The 25000-nt window shown below is 42.6% G+C and overlaps 1 protein-coding gene and 1 long non-coding RNA gene across 7 annotated transcripts in view; one reads left to right on the forward strand and one right to left on the reverse strand.

Annotated features, from left to right (window-relative positions):
• Positions 1-25000, forward strand: part of ggt7 (gamma-glutamyltransferase 7) — a 41393-nt gene that overhangs the window by 12347 nt on the left and 4046 nt on the right. For 2 of the 6 annotated variants that reach the window (XM_073939679.1, XM_073939680.1), the window contains exons 5-14: positions 67-181; positions 298-365; positions 3932-4005; positions 4217-4410; positions 6785-6872; positions 10183-10310; positions 13342-13430; positions 18574-18726; positions 22298-22415; positions 24751-24888. In XM_073939679.1, coding sequence (XP_073795780.1) covers positions 67-181; positions 298-365; positions 3932-4005; positions 4217-4410; positions 6785-6872; positions 10183-10310; positions 13342-13430; positions 18574-18726; positions 22298-22415; positions 24751-24888 — 1165 coding nt within the window. Of the gene's footprint in view, positions 1-66; positions 182-297; positions 366-3931; positions 4006-4216; positions 4631-5026; positions 5828-6784; positions 6873-10182; positions 10311-13341; positions 13431-18573; positions 18727-22297; positions 22416-24750; positions 24889-25000 lie in introns of those variants that run through there. The other 4 variants (XM_073939681.1, XM_073939682.1, XR_012398931.1 and 1 more) reach the window with 3 other exon arrangements.
• Positions 13340-19649, reverse strand: LOC141380615 (uncharacterized). Its single transcript, XR_012398933.1, has 3 exons — positions 18225-19649; positions 17935-18024; positions 13340-13771 (listed from the first exon to the last, which is right to left on the reverse strand). It is a non-coding gene; the product is annotated as an uncharacterized lncRNA (long non-coding RNA).

A 25000-nucleotide genomic window follows, 5' to 3' on the forward strand; every position in this document is an offset into this window, starting at 1 on the left:
TGTATGTCTTGTCGTTGTGTCTGTCTATATATATATATGTGTCTTGTGTGTGTCTGTGTCCCCCAGAGGTGGTGTGATGCTGGTCCATGACATCCGCAAGAATGAGAGCCGTGTCATTGACTTTCGAGAGACGGCGCCCTCCGGCCTTCACGAGGACATGATGCAGCACGCCAGCCACAGGGTACAGCTTTATTCCCTTCTGCAGTGTGTGCCATGTGATGTGTTACCAGTGTGCAGCTAATTAATGAGTGTGTGTGTTTGTGTGTTTGTGTGTGTGTGTGTGTGTGTGTGTTTTAGCCGGGTCTGACCGTGGCTGTTCCAGGACTGATCAGTGGACTCCATCAGGCCCATCAGCTCTACGGCAGGTACGGTCACTGACTGTTAGTCGAGTAGGTACTACATGTGAATTTACTACACAACTGCCCTCCTACAACAAGATCCAGCAACACCACCCCACCCCTGGTCTTCACTGTGAGCGAACATGACCATCATCGCCATTTTAACAGTGGGCTCAATAGAAATTTGCTCTATTATGGAGCCAGGACCAGCAGAATTTCGATGAATTGCAGTTTCAGTTACTTCCGCATTTGCTTCTCGAGGGTGAGCGGGAGGTTGCCACTTGGTCCGTTCCCATCAACCCCACCACCTGCTATAGAGGAAAACCTTTCCTGACTCGCTCCGTCAAAACACCTTAAAGTCACTCAATAATATGTAGATCTGGTGGCTGTGCAGGCCATGGGAGATGTTCAACTTCCCTTTCATGTACATCAAACCACTGTCACCAGTCTTGTTGTGTGTATTGGTGCATTATTATTCTGATGCACGCCATCCACCTTTATTGGGTGCACATTGTCCTCCAGAAGGGTTCAGTAGTCCTTGGCAGTGGCCTAGTGACTAACTAACACAGGTATTGGGCCTAGGGAATGCCATGATATTGCCGCTCAAACCATTTCTTATCCACCCCCATGCTTCACTCTGGGCATCAACAGTCTGGCTGGTCATGCAACACTTCTTTGAGGCTTCTACACACTGTAACCCTCCTAGTGAAAGTGGACTCATCACAGAACAATACATGTTTCACATTGTTTATAACCCAAGATTTTCGCTGCTGGCACCATTGAATCCCACGTTTGAGTGGCCAAAAGTTTGACTATAGAAGCCTGACCATGAATATTAACCCTGTGGAGCTCCTGACCAACAGTTTTGGTGGAAACATGAGAGCACTTTTATTTCTGCAGAGAGTTGGGCAGCTGTCTTATGTTTTTTTTGGATAAAATCAGGATTAGCACCCAGACATCCCTTTCAGACAGCTTCCTCTCACATCCACAGTTCCTCCTGTTGGTTGTGGTTCTTCTTCTTGGTGGTTTGCATTACTCGGGATACCTCAGCTCTTGATAATCACAAAGTCTTGCTGTCTTGGTCACAGATGTGCCAACGAGAAGCGCACCAACAATTTATGCTCTTGAACTCTGATACGTCACCCATAATATGTGCATTGCAATATGTTAATCAGAACTGGGCCATTACCGTACGTTCACACCGAAAGCGGCGAGAGCGTCAAAGAAGCCGGAATTCATTCATTGTCAATGAGAGCCGGCGGCGATAGGCGACGATAAGCGGCGAGGAGCAGCGCGGCGCGTCTTCGCCTGCGTGAGCGTCAAGGAGAGTTGAAATGAAGTCAACTTTATGGTAATAAGCTATGACGCGGTTCGGCGGCAAGCAATCAGAATGAAGACGTCCACCGCTTGATAGTAGTTTAAGGAACACAGACCTGTGAACTTTGGTTCCGACCACAGTTGTTCCCAAGGGTTTGATGATTGCGGTCGCCGGATTTCCAATTATTTACAATGTTTTCTTACAGGAACATACATTAAATAAGTTACTGGCGAGTTACTGATGTTCATTAATGATATATAAATTTATCTTTAAAAAGCGCGAATCTCACGCAATGTGACAGTACAAAACAGTACTGCTGCTTCAGGATATTTCAGACATATGGACACATATTGGATAAGTAGAGCAAAGCCACACCACACGCAACTTGATCTTCCATTGTTAAATGAATTTGATAAGAAGTGCGCAACATTTTCACGCTAGAAACATGTTTATGCAGGAATGTAACTGATATGCTGCAACGGCTCCTTTAAGTACGAGATCAATGTAGCGAGTTTTGACGCTCTCGCCGCCGGAGCTGAAGGCAGACAGCGTTGTCACCAGGGCGGCCAGAGCGACCTTGGACGCTCTCGCCGCTTTCGGTGTGAACGTACGGTAACTCTGCTAATTAACCCTTCACACTCTGCTCTTACTGTTGGAGTGTGCAATCAGTGAAGATTGTCCACCCGCATGCTCAAATTTAGCAGTGAAACCTCCATCAGTAAATTGACCAGTGTTTCAGTTTCATTGTCCAACCCCTGTAGGTCAACCAGGTACTTCCCACCTACTTTTTTTTAATACTATGAATTCAGACATAGCGAGGCTGTGGCGCAGTAGGTAGTGCTGTCGCCTCACAGCAAGAAGCTCGCTGGTTCGAACCTCGGCTCAGTTGGCGTTTCTGTGAGGAGTTTGCATGTTCTCCCTGCCTTCGCGTGGGTTTCCTCCGGGTGCTCCGGTTTCCCCCCACATTCCAAAGACATGCGGTACAGGTGAATTGGGTAGGCTAAATTGTCCGTAGTATATGAGTGTGTGTGTGGATGTTTCCCAGAGATGGGTTGCGGCTGGAAGGGCATCCGCTGCGTAAAAAACTTGCTGGATAAGTTGGCGGTTCATTCCTCTGTGGCGACCCCGGATTAATAAAGGGACCAAGCCGACAAGAAAATGAATGAATGAATGAATTCAGGCATACTACTCAGCTCGCATACTGTTTTAACTTACTATATAGTATGGAAGTATTAGTGTTGTAGACCAGGGGTTCCCAAACTTTTCAGCCCGCGACCCCCAAAATGACAATACCAGTGACTCGTGACCCCCAATATTCTCTGAGGTGGTGGTTATAAATACAGAAACTTTGTATGCAATGACGCACACACACACCAATAGACCCAAGTCTATTCTTTGTTTTTTTTATGTATGTCAGTGCTGTAAATGGGCTAGAAGTTTAACCTGGTGTTATAAAATCAATCTGCTGCATCTGACAGTATTGCTGTGCCTTCAGTATAATGTAATTACCAGAGAAGTCGCAATCCAATAGAACTATTAACTATAAGCTACTATAGTAACTATATAGTTTATAGTAACTATAAACGACAATTTTTTCTCTTCAGTAGATTATTGATATAATACAGTAAGTCTTAAGGTTTAATAAAAATTAATTGATTTTTGAAAATCACCAGGCGACCCCCCCCCCCCCCCCCCCTTCATTGTCCCGCAACCCCTCGGGGGGTCCCGACCACCACTTTGAGAACCTCTGTTCTAGACAGTCAAAAGTTTTCACACATTTCCTTGGTATTTTTTTAGCTTTTTAAACTGTATAACTTTGGTCAAATGTTTTGGGTATCTTTCCACAAGCTTCTCACAATAGTTTGCAGGAATTTTGGCCCATTCCTCCTGACAGAATTGATGTAACTGCGTCAGATTTGCTCGCACAAGCTTTTTCAACTTTGCGCACAAATGTTCTATAGGATTGAGATCAGGGCTTTGTGATGGCCACTCCAAAACATTCACTTTGTTGTCCTTAAAGCACATTTAAACTAATTTCGAACGCAGCCTTAGTCTCAACGTAGCCACACCTCTGATAGCTGAAGGTCTGCTAAATAGCTTTAATAAATAAACAAATAAAGGAAAGAAGCAAATATAGAGAGAGCATGGGGTGGCATGGAGCAACATCGATATTCAAGGGCATCAGACTGAACGCTCTGCACTTCTGTCACTAATAGATTTGTTCCTCACATTCCTGTAAATATGATGTGAAGCTGTGGTGTTTTCTTTCCTCCAGGATGTCCTGGAAAAATGTGGTCTCGATGGCTGCAGATGTGGCAAGGAATGGATTCAATATCACTCATGAACTGGGTGAGCTTTACCACTACCAGTAAACATCCATAGTGCGTTTTACTCTTCATTCCATGTCTCATTCCAAAAGGCCTTGGAGACATTGGCTTGAAGTAAATTGTGTTTCAGAGATTACTGTGATTTTATTCTCTTTGCATTTAAGTATGCAGGGATTGGTTTAATGTAGGTTTAGTATATTCTCTGAGCTGTTCCTCCTCTCCTGTTTCCTCAGCTGACGCTCTGTCTAAAGTCAAGCAGCAGAACGTGTCAGACTCTTTCAGAGACGTGTTTCTGCCCGCCGGTCAGCCTCCCCTCGCCGGACTCTTCGCTAGACGCCTGGATTTAGCTGCTCTTTTAGATAAGATCGCAGCCAATGGCATCTTGGAGTTCTACAGCAGCAATCTGACGCAGGAAATGACATCAGCGGTACGCCTCCAGTCTCACTCTTACTGTTTTTGTTTGTTTTACATAAGATGTCATTCATTTTAGCAGTTTATTAGTCAAAAAAGTCTTAACAAGACATATTTAGAGACTAATAATCATCATAATGTAATTTCCTGCTGTCTTCCAAACTAGACTGCCCACCATTGATGAGTTTAATGGCAGTCTGTGATATATTAGGTATAGGATGGTAAGGGAAGCTCTAGTGTAGAGATCTGCGCGTATGTTTTCAAAATAAAAGTCCGTCATAAGCAAAATAAGTGAAAAATTAAACTTGTTTTTTTCACCACACCCTCCGAGACCCACTAAAATTTTTTTCAAAATAAAAGTCCGTTATAAGCAAAATAAGTGAAAAATTTAACTTTTTGTTTTCACCACACCCTCCGCGACCCACTGAAAATATTTTCAAAATAAAAGTCTGTTATAAGCAAAATAAGTGAAAAATTTAACTTTTTTGTTTTCACCACACCCTCCGCGACCCACTGAAAATGTTTTCAAAATAAAAGTCCGTTATAAGCAAAATAAGTGAAAAATTAAACTTTTGCAGTTTTTTTGACCACACACTCCGCAAACCACTGAAAAGTGGGTCGCGACCCACCAGTTGAGAAACACTGCCCTATACAGTATGAGTTACAGAACTTCTGGGTTTCCTAGAAGCAAAATATTAGATGATCAGAGAAAGTGTTGATCAGATCGCATGTAAAAATGAGTTCTTCAGCTTTCCTTTGGATCACTGCCTCTGTTAATCTAGACAAGGTGTAGAACTGTATATGTGTCTCTGTAATTTGAGGTCCCGATGGGTAGACGTGCATCTAAAAATGTTTATCAGGAAATTTTTTTTTATATTTTCACTTTTTTTTGAAACCTTACAGCTTTGCTTTCTTTGTGCATAAAATCACTTTTGTCAAATTAATTAGGAGCTGACTTCAAAATGAGTTCTTCACTTAACTTACTTGACTGACTTTACTCAACTTTACTTACTTTAGAAACTTTACTTAAGCTTTAGTAACAGTAACGGTGACAGTAAGCCTTTAAAACAGTAAGCCTTTTAAATGTTGTTTTAATGCTGAAACATGAAACAGGAACATGAACATGATGCTGGAACATGAAAGTGAAGTTGAACATCTCCCATGGCCTGCACAGTCACCAGATCCAAACATTATTGAGTTACTTTGAGATGGAGCAAGTCAGGAAAGTTTTCCTCCACCAGCATCGTGTAGTGACCTGGCCAATGCTGTTCTTTATGCTATCAGTAATCTACACCCACAGATTTATGAGTCTATCAAATCTGTGTAGATGTGTAAATATATATTTATTAAGTTTGTTTATTAATTTCAGTAATATAATATGCAAAAAAAGCCATATTTTCTGTCTTTTATTTAGTGGCGGTTTTACATGAGAGCCTTACTGTAGTCTTGTTTACCAAACAAGTGGCTTAAATTAGATTTGTGCTGTAAACTTTTAAGCTTTTTATGGGCGTCACTGTGGCGCAGTGGGTAGCACGATCACCTCACAGCAAGAAGGTCTATGGTTCGAGCCTCGGCTGGGTCAGTTGGCATTTCTGTGTGGAGTTTGCATGTTCTCCCCTTGTTAGCGTGGGTTTCCTCTGGGTGCTCCGTTTTCCCTCACAGTCCAAACACATGCGCCATAGTGAATGCAAGGGCGTATGGGTGTTTTCCAGTGATGGGTTGCAGCTAGAAGGACATCTGCTGCGTAAAACATTCATTCATTCATTTTCTTGTCGGCTTAGTCCCTTTATTAATCCGGGGTCGCCACAGCGGAATGAACCGCCAACTTATCCAGCATGTTTTTACGCAGCTGATGCCCTTCCAGCCGCAACCCATCTCTGGGAAACATCCACACACACTCATTCACACACACACTCATACACTGCGGACAATTTAGCCTGCCCAATTCACCTGTACCGCATGTCTTTGGACTGTGGGGGAAACCGGAGCACCCGGAGGAAACCCACGCGAAGGCAGTGAGAACATCCAAACTCCACACATAATCTCAAACTGAGCCGAGGCTCGAACCAGCGACCTTCTCGCTATGAGGCGACAGCACTACCTACTGCTTTGCCTGCGTAAAACATATGCTGGATAAATTGGTGGTTCATTCCACTGTGGCGACCCCTGATTAATAAAGGCACTAAGCCGAAAAGAAAATGAATGAATTTTAGCTTTTAGTTTGAGTCATGTGTTCTGGAATATTCTCAAAATCCCTTACCTGCCGCATGAATCTACAGATGTTCACAGAATTCTGCACAGAAATGACAAAGTAAGTCAGCAGATTCTGCTAATAGTGAACAGATCACCAGCCAATCACATTACGCTCTGAGTTTTGTGTTGTTTTTCAGGTTCAAGCTAACGGAGGAGTGCTGACAGAGGAGGACTTCAGAAACTACACCACTGTCATCCAGACACCTCTGCAGAGCCTTTACCAGGGTAAACGCGCATCAATTTCTGCCAGTCAACTGCAAAACTGCTGCATTATTGCCATTGGTTGAGGTATTAAATGAATAGTTCACCTAAAAATGTAAATATCCTCAACATTTACTCAGACTAAAGTGTTTGTGAGTGTCTTTCTTCAGTTGAACTCAAAAGAAGATGTTCTGAAGAATGTTGGGGAAAAAAGAAGCCATTGACATTCATAGTAGGAACAAAAACACTATTGAAGTCATTGTTTTATTTCCAGCACTCTTTAGTATATCTTCATTAGTGTTCAACAGAAGTGGAGGATGAGGACAGAGTTTTTATGTGCGCATTTTTCTACACATTGTGGAATATCACATAAAAAAGTGCTTAACGGAAAGGCAAAGATGTGCATAGACTTTGAAAATGTGCATAAAAAATGAAGCTCACAACTGAGTAGTGTCAACATTTTATCTGCTAAAACTACAGTGGAAACATTCATTCATTCATTTTCTTGTTGGCTTAGTCCAGGGGTGGGCAAACTCGGTCCTGGAGAGCCAGTGTCCTGCAGACTTTAGCTCCAACACTAATCAAACACACCTGAACATGCTAATCAGTGTCTTCAAGATCAATAGAAATCTATAAGCAGGTGTGTTTGGTTATAGTTGGAGCTAAACTGTGCAGGACACCGGCCCTCCAGGACCGAGTTTGCCCACCCCTGGCTTAATCCCTTTATTAATCCGGGGTCGCCACAGCGGAATGAACCGCCAACTTATCCAGTAAGTTTTTACACAGTGGATGCCCTTCCAGCCGCAACCCATCACTGGGAAACATCCACACACACATTCACACACACACTCATACACTACAGACAATTTAGCCTACCCAATTCACCTGTACCGCATGTCTTTGGACTGTGGGGGAAACCCGGAGGAAACCCACGCTAAGGCAGGGAGAACATGCAAACTCCACACAGAAACACCAACTGAGCCGAGGCTCGAACCAGCGACCTTCTTGCTGTGAGGCGACAGCACTACCTACTGCGCCACTGCCTCGCCCACAGTGGAAACTCCTAAAATTTCTCAGGTAGTGTCTGTTTGCGCTCCCAAAAAGCGTCTCACGCCTCCAAATGCCACAGCATGTTTATTGCGTTTCGTTTTCTGAGACACGACTCATATTCTATAGAAGATAAAGGCCCACAGTGCCTTCTCCTCCCACAGAAAACTAAACTTGTCTTGCTGATTTTCGCCACTAGTTTATCAGGAAGTCCCGATGTTGTTCTCTTTGACTCATTGGATCGAAACGTTGCTTTATTCACAAATGTTTTATGCCAGTATTTCTCAACTGGTGGGTTGCGACCCAAAAGTGGGAACGTTTTCAGTGGGTCGCGGAGTGTGTGATCAAAAGTTTAATTTTTAACTTATTTTGCTTATATCGGACTTTTATTTTGAAATGCGTGTGCGACAACCGTACCGTTTGAAATGCGAAATTTCAGCGTAAGTACGACCCCGAATATGTAAAGTGTGGATTTACATATATTGACGACAAAAAAGGCTTAAAACCTCAAGTGTGTCATATGTAGAGAGGTGCTCTCACAAGAGAGCATGAAATATCCTATATTAAAACAACATTTAGAAACCAGACATCCTAACTGCAGGGACAAACCTGTGGACTATTTTCAAAGACGACTTCTAGAGCATCACAAAAGTGCCTAACATCTTTGTTCAAAACAAGTACAGGCACTCCGCACATCTTACAGTGCTCACCGTGTAGCCAAGGCCAATAAAGCCCTCACAAAAGCAGAAGAGCAAATAACTGGTGATTATTATAAAAATGGTAATGATTATTTTAATCATTTTACTTTAGATTGCTGGTTTGTTAACAGTTCAGTTTAGTTAATGATAACTTAACCTTTCTTTACCCTAACCACTGTTTACAGTATTTGTCGTTTTTACTTTGTAATATTACTATAATTTGATCCATTTTGTTAAATGACAGCAGTAAAATATAGTTTATTTGCAAATCTTGGTGATTTTCTTATGATTTATCTGTCACTCCTTTTTTATGTTAACAAATAAATACAAATTAATTATAATTCCAAAAATTGTATTAAAGTTCCTAAAAATTTGGGTCGCGGCTTGATGACCATGTAAAAATGTGGGTCCCGTGGCCAAACCAGTTGAGAACCCATTTTATTCCATATTCCAGTTTTGCACATAAAGATGTCCAATTCACATGTTTGAATGGAAACATGGCTAATAAAGCAGTAAAAGCCTGTGCTTCAGCTCATATCAAGCACAGAGGTGCTGCACGATCACTGTAATTTGGCTCATGAAGACTGGCAGAAAGAGGTTTGGCGACACTACAGTTCAGCAGAACGCTATCAAAAACTCACGAGTCTGCGTAGAAATCGATTTTATTTCTATTTTTTACAACAGTGGATGAAAGTAGAGAAATGCTTGCACATCACCTATACACTATATAACTGCAGGTTATCTATGCTTATACACTCACGGCCACTTTATTAGGTACACCTTACTAGTGCCGGGTTGGCCCCCTTTTGTCTCTAGAACTGCTTTAATCTTCTGTGTCAGATTCAACCAGGCACTGGAAATATTCCTTAGAGATTTTGCTCCATGTTGACATGATAGCATCACGCAGTTGCTGCAGATTTGTCGGCTGCACGTTCATGATGCGAATCTACCGTTCCACCACATTCCAAAGACGCTCTATTGGATTGAGTACTGGGGACTGTGGAGGCCATTTGAGTACGGTGAACTCATGGTCTTGATCAAGAAACCAGTCTGAGATGATTCACACTTATGACATGCTGCGTTATCCTGCTGGAAGTAGCCATCAGAAGATGGAGACACTGTGGTTATAAAGGGATGGACATGGTCAGCAGCAGTACTCAGGTCGGTGGTGGCGTTGACACGATGCTCAATTAGTACTAATGGACCCAAAGTGTGCCCAGATAGAGATAGATAGAGATAGAAAATTCCCTGATTCAGATCCTGTAGATGATTCAAGTCCTAAGTTTCATTCTGGAGGAGTTTTCTGTTTTCTTTGAAAGAACGGTTGATTGTTGTCTGGCAATGACAGGCGCCATGTTGGAAATTGTAAAATCTTTGCTTTCCATGTGGTTTTAGATGCAATATGCATTCAGCCCCTAAGCACATCCTCTCCTCATCCCTCATGCATCTTGTGCTGTATTACCTTAGCTGTAGTTTATCAGTCTAAACAGGACTGTTTCTGTGGGGTTTGCCTGTGTCTCTCCAGTGTGTTCAGCTCAGTGTGTGTCAGCAGTGTTTATTATAAGGGAGTGTTGTGTTTGTGTGCGCAGGACAGCAGGTGTTTGTTCCTCCTCCTCCTCAGGCTGGCGTCGCTCTGCTCTCCGCACTAAACATCCTGGAGGGATTCAACATCAGCAGCCAGACGCCCCGGAGCAGCGTCTACCACTGGGTGGCGGAGGTACTGCAGCGCTGAAGACTGTGATTTATACAACAGTTCTGTCTGGCTCTTGAATCTGCTTGGTTGATAGCCGTGATATATTTAAGTAATATCAGCACCCGTACAGCCTCTTTACCCTTTGTGTATTACTCCGCCCACATACAGCCAGCAGAAAGCAGACACGACAGATCTAAAGTTTAAAAGATGCTGCTCAGCTGTTCAACTGTCAGCTTATGATTTGAACCCAAGGCGGAAGAAAGTAGTTCCTCATACAAAAGGGTTTTTGAGACTCTCCATGTTTGATTTTGTTTTTATATACACAATTATACCGTCAAACTGTTGTATAAACGCAATATCACATGAGTAGCAGTGCGATATGGCTGTATATCGGCACTAAGACCTCTTGCCAACGCACGCCTCCCACCAGTGCCGATATACAGCCATATCGCACTGCTACTCGTGTGATAATGCTCATGTATTATATACAGGATTGTGAAGCACTCAAGTTTACATTATGTTGTACATTGGATTCCACTTTAATGCAAATATATCAAACTCGATTAAGGAAACCATTTAGCATGTTTTACTATAGATTTTAGACCTTGGGCACCGTCATCCTGGAATATCGCTGTGCCTGAGGGGTTGGTTTCGTTCCCTCAGCTGAAAAGATAGTGGAAGTAAAGGACTGAACAGCCTACTTTAACCCAACGAGTGAAGTTGTGGATGTGGAGCTGCTGCAAATCAGATGTGTGTCTAATATAAGAATATATCTATTTATTTTATTTTTCCTTTTTAATTACCGATCATTTGATGCGCTTTGCTCCACTCTCTGTATTACGCTGCCTGACTGCATGTATGGGTTTCAACCATGGTAGTAAAGGACTGAACCCAGAGACTGGACAGCCTAATTTAGCCCAATGCAAGTTGTGGACGAGCATCACAGAGCTGGTGCAAATACAACAAACACAAGCATTTAAGCATTTTCAGTTGTGTATTTTTCTTTAGTCAATACTGTTGGTTTGATGCGCTGTGCTCCACTCTCTCACGCTGCTCCAGCGCTGCCTGACGAGGGGATTTACATTCAGACTAATGCAGCAATTAAAATCATACGTGACTTCATGCTTTACTAGTCACCATATGTGTGGATTATGTCAAGACATGTTCCCTAATCAAGTCGATCAGCTCGATCTCTCAACATAATAATAATAATAATAAACTTTATTTGTATAGCACTTTTCCAACATACATGCAACTCAAAGTGCCTCACAAACAACAACAAAAGCATTAAAATAGACCACAAAAACGTATCACATATACTGAAATAAAAGCATTCATGCACACAAAATGTAAGTATATATCCACATGATCACACACACAATAGTCCTTACATATGCAGGCACACACCATACATTACATACATAAACCTACAACAAAATAGATAAAATGCGTACACCTGACAAACTTGTTTAATCATACGCAATTTTAAAAAGATGTGTCTTAACACGCTTCTTAAAAACATGAATACTTGGGGATTCTTTCACTTCAAGGGGGAGACGGTTCCAAGTTTTTGGAGCATAATGGCTAAAAGAGGTGCCGCCAGATCGCATCAGGTTTACAGGATAAAATTCTAAAAGTCCAGCACTAGAAGAGCATAGCAAGCGGTTTGGATTATATTTTGTTAAACAGTCGGAAATGTAGGAAGGTGTCATATTGTGTAGTGCTTTAAAAACTAATAAAAGAATCTTAAAATCTATCTTTTGGTGCACAGGCAACCAGTGTAATTCTATTAATACTGGTGTAGTGTGCTCTGGTTTCTTTAATTTCATTAAAACTCTGGCTGCTGCATTTTGTATCAATTGCAACTTCATTGTATAACCCTTAGGTAGACCAGTATAGATAGCATTGCAATGTGTGATAGATGTAAAAACCTGCCATGTGAAAAACTGTGCTGATCTTAGTTTGATTTGAACACAAGAGGTGAGCAGCTGTAGTAGTGAAAAGTGAAAGTATCCGCCATTAATACAACAGCGGACCTTGTTGAAACCCATACAGGCAGTCAGGCTGCATGACACAGACGGTGGACTAAAGCTTATCATATGATCAGTAATTAAAAGGGAAAAATAGAATAAATATATAAATATTTAATAAATATAAATATTGTATTTGCAGCAGCTCCACATCCACAACTTCACGCATTGGGTTAAATTAGGCTTTACAGCAAGGCTATTCAATTAGTTTGTCATGGGGGACAGTTCATGAAAAGCATCCCAAATGAGGGGCTGGAGAGATATGACTTGCAATATGAGTGATGACACAACAGCAATATAAGAGACTCATAGTGGACATTGTAGTGTGCAGGCTTTCTGTGGGGGGTAGGTTTAGGAGTGAAGTAGGTGCACTGCAAAAAATGCTTTTCTTACTTAGATTTTTTTGGCTTTTTTCTAGTCTAAATATATAAAATTTCTTATATCAAGAAGCATTTAATAGAAAAGCAAAACATATTGTCATGTTTTGGGAAATAATATGCCAATATTAAGTGAGTTTTTCCATAAAACAAGCAAAATAATCTGCCAATGGGGTAAGCAAATTAATCTTGTTTTTTCTTTTGACATAAGATTATTTTGCTTACCCCATTGGCAGATTATTTAGCTTGTTTTATGGAAAAACTCACTTCATTTTGGCATATTATTTCTCAAAACAAGACAATATGTTATGCTTGTCTAGAAAATGCTTATTGATTTAGGAATTTTTAGATATTTGGACTAGAAACAAGACAAAAAATCTAAGTAAGAAAAGAATTTTTTGCAGTGTTTAGACACAATTAATAACTCAGAATGGAATTTAATAAATATTACAAATAGTTCTCATTTCTTTGGATGTGATACAGTATGTCATCGTACCACACAGTTGATTAAGTGCAGTACATCTTGTGTGGTTCAATGTGATCTCGGCAACTTCAAATCTCGTATTTGTTTCTATTATTGTAAATGTGCTGTTCTCTACAGCCCCTAATGTTTCTGTATTCTGCCTGTGTGATCTGCTCTTCCTGTAGTCTCTGAAGATCGCTCTGTCTCAGGCCAGTGGATTAGGAGACTCCATGTTCGATTCATCAGTGTCGGAGCTGGTGGCTGAGATGCTCAGGTGAACATCAGATCACTCTTTACTCTGTGAATCAAATCAGCTACTGTTTTCTAGCAGTGTGTTTATGGTATCAATGCAACACAGGCTCACTGGAAATGCATGCTCCAGTTCATCTATGAACATTCATTCATTCATTTTCTTTTCGGCTTAGTTCCTTCATTAATCTGGGGTTTACCACAGCGGAATGAACCGCCAACTTATCCAGCATATGTTTTTACATTGCGGATGCCCTTTCAGCCACAACTCAACACTGGGAAACACCCATACACTCTCATTCACACTCATACACTACGGACAATTTAGCCAACCCAATTCACCTGTACCACGTTTTTGGACAAAAACTGACCCAACGACCTTCTTGCTGTGAGGTGATTGTGCTACCCACTGAGCTAACATGCTGCCCTGAACTTGAACATGAACATGAAAATGTAGGCTGTTTTTAGGTAAAATAAACATTAGGGGGCAGCATAATGACAACAAGTTTGGTTCCTTCCATGCTAATGACATTTACAGAGACATGTAATCAACAAGTAAAGGGTTATTTTCGTGCAGTTCTTTGCATGAGCACCACAAATGGACCAATTGCCCTCCAGTGGTTTGCTGGTCTAAGACTGCGAAAATGCTTTTCTTATTTAAAAGGATTTTTTTCTTGTTTCTAGCCCAAAAGTCTAAAGAAATTTAGTCAAAAAGCGTTTTCTAGACCAGGAGTAACCCAACTTTTACTTATTCATTCATTCATTCATTCATTTGACCAGATTGCAGGGCAGCAGTCTTAGGGTGCTTTCACACCTACACTTTTGTTTCGGAACGTATCTCGTTTGCCCAGTTAGCGCGGTTCGATTGGCATATGTGAACAGGACAATCGCGCTCTTCCGCGCCAAAGTAATCGCTCTGAGATCGCTTGAATAAGGTGGTCTCAGCTCGATTGAAACGAACCCTGGAGCGGTTCGATTGCAGTGAGAAAGCGATCCGATCCGAGCGCGGTTATATCACAGTGTTTTATGGATATGTAATTGGCTTACGGCTATATGAAGAGAGAATTATGAGTAGGGCGGGAAGTTTCGCGAGTCTCCAGATGCCAGCAAACGAGTGATGATCTCCCGGTAATCTTGTATCTCCCTCCCGGTCCTCAAATAGGCATCGTCGCGCACCCTTCTCACCCCTCCCACCGCGTCTCTCGTCAGACACGTCGCGCGCGCACCCTATCAATCACCACCAAACCACCACCTCTCCTGACAGCTGAGCGGGACGCTGCAAAATAAACCCTGACACTCTGACCAATGTGAGGAGAGTTTACTCGCACGTGACTTGTTTTAGCTCTTTTGGTCCGATTAGAAACTTTGCAGTGTGAAAGCGAACCGCACCAAGAGCAAAGAGCAACAATGTAACATTTGTAATCTCTGTTTCGGAACAACTGAATCGATTAACTGGTGTGAAAGCAGCCATAGAAGAGAACACCAGACTTCTCTCTCCCGAGACATTTCCTCCAGCTCCTCTGGGGGGATCCCACAGCGTTCTCATTCCAGCCGAGAGACATGGGCTGTTTCTTAATATGCGTTCTTCAGCGGTCGTGCGTCCTCGTGTTCTCATGCAACGTCATCATCAGCTGCCTAAGTTCAGTTCCAATACTCAAGAGCGCAAGTATGGAGGACGCGTGAAACTTCCCGGATGTGATCTTGATATCGAGGACGCACCGATGCAGACTTGAGCATCGAACTCGCTCTGGAAGTCCCAGAAGTCATTGCGACTGGCGGTGGGAAGCGCAGCATTTTATTTAGATTTATTATTAAAGTTCAGAGATATCACTTATTTACCTCAGGAGTTTCCCTAAATAAAAAGGTGAAAGTTAACATTTAACGTGGACATCTTAATAAAGGAATAAACACATTAAGGGTGTTTGTTTGCTGAAATTCGTATTAAAATCTGTTTTATTTATATTGTGCAGAGTATATTTTATAATGTTTTTATGCAAAGTATATATTTTGAAGAGGAGGGAAACAATAAATCGTTGTATGAGTGCTGTAATGTTTAAATAATTTTCATTTAAAACGTGTGAAGGTCACGTGACCATCAGGAAGAGCGCAGCATCTCATTTCTCAAAGCACGCGTTCTCTGCCCTCGCGGTCTCCTGAGTTTGTTCTTCCGAGGACACCTGGCAAGACCGCTCTCCACAAGAACGCTAGTCCATTCTCTGTGTTCTTGGAATTGAGAAACAGCCATAGTCCCTCTAGCATGTCCTGGGTCTTCCCCGAGGCTTCCTCCCGGTGGGACATGCCTGAACACCTCCCTAGGTAGGCCTCCAGGAGGCATCCAAAACAGATGCTCGAGCTGACTTCTCTCGATGTGGAGGAGTAGCGGCTCTACTCTGAGCTCCTTCCGGGTGACAGAGCTCCTCACCCTGTCTATAAGGGTGTGCCCTTGCTCCCTGCGAAATAAGCTCATTTCGGCCGCTTGTATTCGAGAGCTTGTGCTTTCGATCGTGACCCAAAACTCATGACCATAGGTGAGAGTAGGAATGTAGATTGACGGGTAAATCGAGAGCTTTGCCTTTCAGCTCGGCTCAACAGACCGATACATCGACCAGTCATTTCATATGATGTGCGAATGTGGAAAAGTACGAAAAAGTTTTGAATGGTGTGCGTTATCTCATCTATGATGACTGAATATCCTGTCATATTATTACTGAGTGATGATTCTTTGTTGAATCTTACTAGCCTACAAAAAGCTGTTCAGCTGGCAGGCTTAAGTTCTGCATAAAAACTGTTAGCACAACATTGGCTTCCTCCACATAACTTGGACATGTACAAGTGGTTTGTACAACTTCAGGACATTATAATATTGGAATTATCCACGGCTCGAGTGAACTTGGTACAAATGTGTACATTAAGGCCGTACTCACACTAGGTACAGTTGCCTCGAACCGGGCCAAAGCACACTTGTCCCCCCTCCCGTCTCCACCGACGGCCCGCGCTCACACCATATCGGGCCTCGGCACGCTTACGTCATCGCTGCTGCGCTGTTCAGAAGCGCTCTCTATGGCAAGCCTTTTTAGCATTTAAATCTTTGTTCTGACTCCATAAATATATTTAGAGATATCTCTAATTATATTTTGACTAGTCATAATTATAATTCGACTAGTCAGAATAACAATTAGAGATATCTGCAATTGCAATTGTTCTAGTACGAAATCAGATTGGAGATATCTGCAAATATATTATGACTAGTCATATTCCTCCATTGACTTCCATTGAAAAATATTTGCAGATATCTCTAAATGAGTTTTGACTAGTCACAATTGTAATTAGAGATATCTCTAACTGAGTTTTTACTAGTCATACATTTGGAGATGTCTTTAATTCGTAATATTTAGAGATATTTACAAATATATTTGAAGATATCTCTAATTAATTTACTAATAGTCGAATTACAGTTGTAGATATCTTGAATTGGATTTTTGACGAGTCAAAACTCAGAGATATCTGCAAATATTTTTCAATGGAAGTCAATGGAGGAATATGACTAGTCATAATATATTTGCAGATATCTCCAATCTGATTTCGTACTAGTACAATTGTAATTGCAGATATCTCTAATTGTCATTCTGACAAGTCGAATTATAATAATGACTTGTCAAAATATATAATTATATCTCTAAATATATTTATGGATAGTCAGAACAAGGTTTAAATGTTAAAACGGCTTGCCATACGCCCTCACTCAGCAGCACAGTGGAGAGTTCTCTAGTTATATTGTGTCAGTGGTTTGTTATGCATTGACATGCAGTCAAATATTTCGCCAAACAGTCCTTAGGGATGCGGAGACACGCAGTCAGATATTTTACCGAACAGATCCGCCACTTTTGGCGCTCATAAACAATCATAAAGCTCTCGTGCTGCAGGAATGAGGTCTGCTGAAGGCGCGCAGCTGGCGTGCTGTGAGGAGTTTGCGTCTTTAATAAACTACGGCAGTTTGCGTTCACTGAACAGTAAGAATGATTAATAAATCCATATCAAACAGTCCCTTAAAAGTCACGTCTCGCTTTCGGTTTCGGGCTTTGGCGCGTTTCGCGCTCACACACAAGCGTACCGCGCCAAAGCCCAAGTGTACCGCGCTCAGGCACACCTCTTCCAACCGGGCCAGGGCCGGCCAAGTGAACCGTGCTTGAGCCCGATTCACCGCACTCACACTTCTCAAACGATCCGGGAAACGGGCCTGGGCACGGTACGGATGGCATAGTGTGAGTAGGCCCTAAAGATCTGCAATTCTGCTGCAAAGCAATGATCGGGACCCAAAATGATTGCTGTATTTTGTAAAAATTCATTTATTCATTTTCTTCTTATTCCCTTTATTAATGAGGGGTCGCCACAGCGGAATGAACCGCCAACTTATCCAGCATATGTCCAACCCAAACACTCTTGCATTCACACACATACACTACGGCCAATTTAGCTTACTCAATTCTCCTCTAGCGCATGTGTTTGGATTGTAAGGGAAACCGGAGCACCCGGAGGAAACCCGCACCAACATGGGGAGAACATCCAAACCCCACACAGAAATGCCAACTGCACCAGTCGGGACTTGAACCAGCAACCTTCTTGCTGTAAAGCAGGGGTGTCAAACTCAGTTCCTGGAGGGCCAAAGCCCTGCACAGTTTAGTTCCAACTCTGCTCCAACACACTTACCTGTAGGTTTCAAACAAGCCTGAAGGACTCAATTAGTTTGATCAGGTGTGTTTAATTAGGGTTGGAACTAAACTGTGCAGAGCTGCGGCCCCTTTGGAACTGAGTTTGACACCTGTGCTGTAAGGGGATTGTGCTACCCACTGCGCCACTGTGACACCTTGTATAATTGTAATCTGTTGATCTCTCATTCTTGATGCTGCACTTTTGTTTCTCTGTTTACGTCTATTCTTTGGATCCCCCTGTTTAAAGAGACTGCAGGGGAGGAGAGGGGTCATTGGGGGTAGTTGAATGGATATAGGTCATTATATTGTTATGGCTTTGTTTTAAAAAATTGCAACTAATAATAATAATAATAAATAAATGCACATTTATTCTGCTTTACATTCACTTCTTGAACGGTTTCTGTGGTATGTATTGGACGGTTTCTATTTTAATCTGCTGTGTTTTCTGTGTTGTGGCAGTAAGACGCAGGCGGCGGTGTTTCGTCAGATGATCAGTGACACTCTGGCGTCCACCGCGGATCACTACACACCATCATACGAGCTGCAGGACACCAATGAGGCCGGTCAGATCTCCATCATGGGCACAGACAACCTGATAGTCTCAGTCATGAGGCGAGTTTCTGACCATCTCCATCCTCATGCCTGACGTAAATCTTCAGCTGTTCAGATTCTGGGCGTCAGATTGAGTCAAACCCCAATAGAGCCTTTTCACGTTTATGTGTTTCTTAGCAGCAGAAGTTGCCATAGTTGGTAAACTCAGAGCGCAGTGAAGCAGAGAGTACAGCAAATACTTTATTTACAATCCTATTTGCTGAAATAATAAAAGGAAAACTCAGTGATGGTGTTATTAAGACTTTCAGAAGAAGAAAAACAGTAGTGTGAGACTTATGACGGCAGCCAGAGGAGAGAACAGTGTCAAATTTACGCTCCTGCCCTTTTTCAATATCTGAGATGGCAGTAAATGTCATGTAAAATAGTGTACTAACCATAGACTGTAAAATATATGGACGTAGTGTCCGTGACGTCACCCATAGGTTTCTAAAGAGCGCAAAAGAAGCCACAAGTAGGCGCGGCCGTTTTGGTCATGCGTCATCACACTCACGGCGGGATACCGAACAAGGGCAAAGAGGCGGAGAGTGGGCGGAGCTACAGACAGGTGCTGGCATTTAGCTTGGACCTGGTTCAGACACACTTTACTTTGGGAGAAACGCTTAATATTTATCACCTGTGACTCGTTTGTGTTCTGACCACTTGTGCTTGGCTGTACACTATATCAATAAAGTGTTTAGACTTTTAAAAACACTGCTGTAATACATTGAGCCACTAAACATTGTTCCTATGACGTTTTTCAACAGGAGGAAAACGGGAATTACTTCCAAACACTTCAGATATAGTCTGTGTTAGTTAATGTAAGACTATTGATGAAATCCAGCATAACACTGTATGACAACGCTTCAGATGACTGTTCTAGAGCCTACAGCTAATCAGTCTGACAGATTCTGCAGTGCATTACAGCTCTAAATATAAATATAAACGATAAATGATCTTAAATAAAACAAATACATGTATAAAGATGGTATACAAGTATATAACTTTACTCACATGGGAAACAGAGGCCACGTGAATGGTTTGTGAGCACTATTAAGTGCACTCAGCATGCCATGCCATCTAATAATTGTAGGAAACGAGTCTAAAAGGCAGTCGACTGTGTAAAACCACATAAAACAACACAGAAATACGATAAATATGCCGAGTTCAGTGGCTAATCTGCAGGATTCAGCTGAGGTGACATGAAGGCGACCAATGAGACCTAGCTGTCACTCAAGTGGCCACGCCCTTAATTATGCAAACTTAATATAACTTAATATAAGGGAAACTGATGAGTTATAAAAAAATTCACCACCTCACAGTTGTCATGAAGGGTAATATTAGCTGTATTAACCAAAATCTTTTTTTGTAGCAGGCTGTAAACACCTTTTTTTCTGCTGTAAAGTTGGCCATTCTAACAGTGGGCTCAATTGAAATTTGCTCTGTTTTGGAGCAGGAGCGGCCAGGACTAGCGGAATTTCGGATGAATTACAGTTTTAGTTACTTCCGTATTGGCTTCCTGAGGGAGAGCGGGAGGTTGCCGCTTGGTACTAACACATTGGTCGCGTTTAACACTGAATAAAGCACATAATCAGTACCTGAGGTAATCATCGTCATTGCAGTCTATTGTGTTGTATTGCCACTAATAGAAACCTGTTGCTGAAATAGAAAATTTCACAAGCCGTCGTCGCAGATTCGTTAGGACAAAAGCTCTTTTTAAAGGGTCACGAAACACCAAAACACATGTTTTGAGCTGTTGACAGTCGTATATGTGTCCCACACTGCTATAAACACTCTTAGGACACATATATTACACTAAAAAGTGAAAATTGGTTGTTTTTGCGTTATTTCGAGCAAATTCGTACTTTCAATTTTTCAAGCTGCCTCACTGCCATGAGATCTTAGCGTGTGTTCCAGCATGTAAACTGAACGTCTGTACCTGGGAGTCCCGTATTACGTCTCTGAGTGTGTTGCATTCATTAATGAGTAAGTCTTGGTTCAAACCAATCAGCGCGCTCCATTATGTATGCGCTGCAACTTCATTAATATGCATGCTAGCTTTCTTAGACTGTACCTGAAACAGTGTTGCCAAAAGTTGTGGGAAAAGAATAAGAATTGTTATTCCCATTTTCATTCAAACCCTGCCCATTTGCCCTCCTCCGACACTCCCACCCAGACAGAGCTAGACACTCCCACTTTCCTGACTTTTTCCAAACAAGAGGTGTGAAAACATCTTGCTGAAACGGGGGGTTTCATGGCCCTTTAACATGAATGAGAAACCTTTTTTCGCGTGTAGTCAGGACATGGTGTAAAACAGCGTTTCTCAGGCCCCTTTTACACTAGTGCATTTTAGTTTTAAAACGGTGTTTTAGAATGAAAACGATCCGCGTCCACACTCGCGTTTTACCCAGCGTTTCTGAACTGCTCTCCGTCCACACCAAAACACTGAAAACGCACATTACGTGACCACACACACACACTCTCGGGCAAGCGCTGGAGCCTATCTACCCAGATGAGAGATGTGCTGGTCGGACTTCTCATCAAGCATCTCCCGCTGGATCTAATCTCACTATATTTATTAAACGTAATATTTCATTCATCTTGTTGTCTTTATCTAATGACATTTTCCCTGACTTTGGTCATTGGAATCTATTACTTGTTCTCAGGTAACATGTTTTGGCTGAGCGCAAAGATAAGTAAATGATTAATATAACCACGTAGCCTATTCTGTATATATATCGCCTTAACTTCTATAATGTATAAACTTATTGTGTTATACTTTTATAATGGCCATTATCAATTATTAAAACTGATATTCAGCAAAAGAGAGGGTGTGTTTCGTATTTTAACTGAAATTGAATGGAGGCAGTTGTTATCGGCTCCGTTGTGTTATAAATATCAACACAGTGAAGATGACGCTCATATATGCAGCACGGCGCCTCAACATTTCTGCTGTCTGTTAAGTTGCTAATATTAAAAATAAAATAGGCAGTTCCTTAAATCATGTTTTAATTTTATTGTTGAGAAAGTGAAACAACGTAGCCAGGGTGATGTGAATGAAGCTATAAAGTACACTGTTTCCTTTGAAGATTTACCTCGGTAGTCTGTTTTCCATATCAAACTGAGGAGGGGGAGACTGCAGCCTTGATCAAACTTGCAAAGTCTAAACTTACAAGGAGAGAATGCAGGACTGAACTGTGTGTGTTAGGCTACTTAATATTGAGGAAAAGCCCCAATCAGATAGGCGAACGTCAGCAGCCCCGCCTCCGTTTTCAGATGTCTCCGTTTTCCCCCATCCACACTGAGACGGAGCAGCAGCGTTTTAATATGAAAACGGCCTCTCCAAAACGCTCCGTTTTGGCGTAAACGTAGCAAAACTTATGCGTTTTCAAACTAAAACGCATTAGTGTAAACGGGGCCTCAGTCCAGCTGCTCTGCTTATTCTGCATGTCTCTGTTTAACACACAGCTGATTCAGATGATCAGCTGGTTAGAAGAGCTCCATGCTTGAGCTGTGTTCTGACTGACACCTTCCCTACGCAGGGTGCATTGCTCACCACTCCCTTCTCCTTCATTGCTCTCTTTCTGTTTTGTAGCTCTCTGAACCGTCCGTTTGGCAGTGGTATTGTGACGTCCTCAGGGATCCTCCTCAACAGCCAGATTCTGGATTTTTCCTGGCCCAACAAAACCCTCAGCTCCTCAGCCTTCAATCAGGTATGTTTTAAATGCGTCAGGGGCGTAGTTTTAGCATGAATGGAGGGGACGTTCGTTTCATTTTCCCTCGGCTTAGTCTTCGTTTCAGAAGTCGCCACAGTGGAATGAACCGCCAACTAATCCAGCACATTTTTTTACACAGATGATGCCCTTCCAGCTGCAACCCAGTACTGGGAAACACCCACACACACTCATACACTACAGCCAATTTAGTTAATCTATATCACATGTGTTTAGACTGTGGGGAAACCGGAGCACCCGGAGGAAACCCACGCCAACACGGGGATCGCATGCTAACTCCACACAGAAATGCAAACTGACCTAGCCAGGGCCAACCTTCTTGCTGTGAGGCCACAGTTCTAAACACTTAGCCACCATGCCGCCCCTGGAGGGGATGTGTCCTATTCGAATGTCCACATTAATAACTTAATTCACTTAAAAATAAAAATGAAACCCACTGTCGACATTAACCTAGACATGCCGAAAGGGTTCAAAAGACGTGTGCCGGCAGCTAGCTCTCTGCAACTCTCACAGGGTCGCCCACTGAAGCTAAGCAGGGCTGCGCCCGGTCAGTACCTGGATGGGAGACCACATGGGAAAGCTAGGTTGCTGCCGGAAGTGGTGTTAGTGAGGCCAGCAGGGGGCGCCCGACCTGCGGTCTGTGTGGGTCCTAATGCCCCAGTATAGTGACGGGGATGCTATACTGCTCAGTGAGCGCCGTCTTTCGGATGAGACATTAAACCGAGGTCTCGACTCTCTGTGGTCGTTAAAAATCCCAGGATGTCCTTCAAAAAAAGAGTAGGGGTTTAACCTAGGCATCCTGGCCAAATCTGCCCACTGGCCTCTGTCCATCATGGCCTCCTACCCATATTCCAATTGGCTTCATCACTCTGTCTCCTCTCCACCAATCAACTAAGTGTGTGGTGTGCGATCTGGCGCAAAAATGGCTGCCATCGCGTCATCCAGGTGGATGCTGCACACAGGTGGTGGATGAGGAGATCCCTCCCATTGTGTAAAAGCGCTTTGAGTGCTCAGAAAACTGCTATATAAATGTAAAGAATTATTATTATTATTATTATTATTATTATTATTATTATTATTATTATTAATTATCCATCGGTTCCCAGCTATGTCAAGAGCAAACCCATGCCCTCCTCTCTCTCTTTTGCTGTTTGGTTTAAAATGTGCTGTAAACCTTCAATAAAGTTTAAGTCTGAGCAACTTCCAGTTTAAATGAACATCCAGAGCTTGCAGTTTGTCACTTCCGCTTAAATAGATCAACGATTTCTATGACGTCACCTCATACTTCAGCTTCTCGTCAAATCTTCTGACCAATCAGTTGCCCTCTAGTGTCTGACATGTCTCGCCTCCTTCAAGACACTTCTCATTTGTATTCATTTGATGCGCTTGAGCTCAGCCTCGCTCAGGCCCCGTTTACACTATCTTAGTTTGAAAACGCCGTTTTAGATCAAAAACAATCCGCGTCCACACTAGCTTTTCACCTAGCGTTTCTGAACATATCTCCGTCCACACTACGCCACCAAAAACGTATATCACGTGACCATTTGTGCACTCTGGGCATGCCTGTTCTAGTATAAACAGGAAGCATGCGTCTCGCTCGGCATTTGGTTATTGTTAGTCAACAAACGCCGGTTGAACAATGAACGCGATGGCAAAGAAAGCAAGAGAGGTATTTTTGTGGACAGACGACGAGGTCGAGTTGTTACTAAACGTAACAAATGAATAACTGCACAATGGCGCCTAAAACAGACAATCGTGCAAACAGCGCTCCCATTTCTGTGCCCATGTTGTTGTTTACAGTGAAGGCTGGTCTGCTGTCTTCCGGTAGCGTTAAAGCCATGTGTTATAGTCATGTGATAGGAGCTTGACGAATAAGGGAAGGATACGCAATTAAACAAAAGCCCCCAATCAGAGAGGTCAATCTCAGCAGCCCCGCCTCCGTTTTCAGATGTCTCCGTTTTCCCTCATCCACACTGAGACGGAGCAGCAGCGCTTCAGAATGAAAACGGCCTCTCCAGCATTTTCAAAACGCTCTGTTTTTGGCGCTCGAAAACTCTGACGTAGTCTGGACGGATGGCGTAACCGTAGCAAAACTTATGCATTTTAAAACAAAAACGCATTCGTGTAAACGGGGCCTCAATGGCAGAGCTGTGATCTAAAATAGCTCTATTGGCTGTTTGTAAAAGGGGAGGAGCTACACTATGCCCCACCCTCTCCATGTTTCAGTTGAAGTTACATCAAACTTGCAATCCAAAAATGCACGTCAAAGCACTTATCCTTATATCTGTATGAAATGAATGTGTGTTGTGTCCAGCGTAACAGCATTGCGCCGGGTAAGAGGCCTCTGTCGTTCCTGCTGCCGCTGGCTGTGCGTCCGTCTGTGGGTCAGTGTGGGACGTACATCGCTCTGGGCTCCTGCAGCGGAGATCGGGCTCTCAGTGGCATCACACAGGTCTGGATCCACTCACTCACTGCTGCATATGCTGGACAACACACTCATGATACCTGTGTGTTTGTTTGTGTGCATGTGTATTTGTGTCTGTGTGTTTGTATCTGTGTGTATC

The sequence above is a fragment of the Danio rerio genome, chromosome 23, assembly GCF_049306965.1.
Source record: "Danio rerio strain Tuebingen ecotype United States chromosome 23, GRCz12tu, whole genome shotgun sequence".
NCBI lineage: Eukaryota > Metazoa > Chordata > Actinopteri > Cypriniformes > Danionidae > Danio > Danio rerio.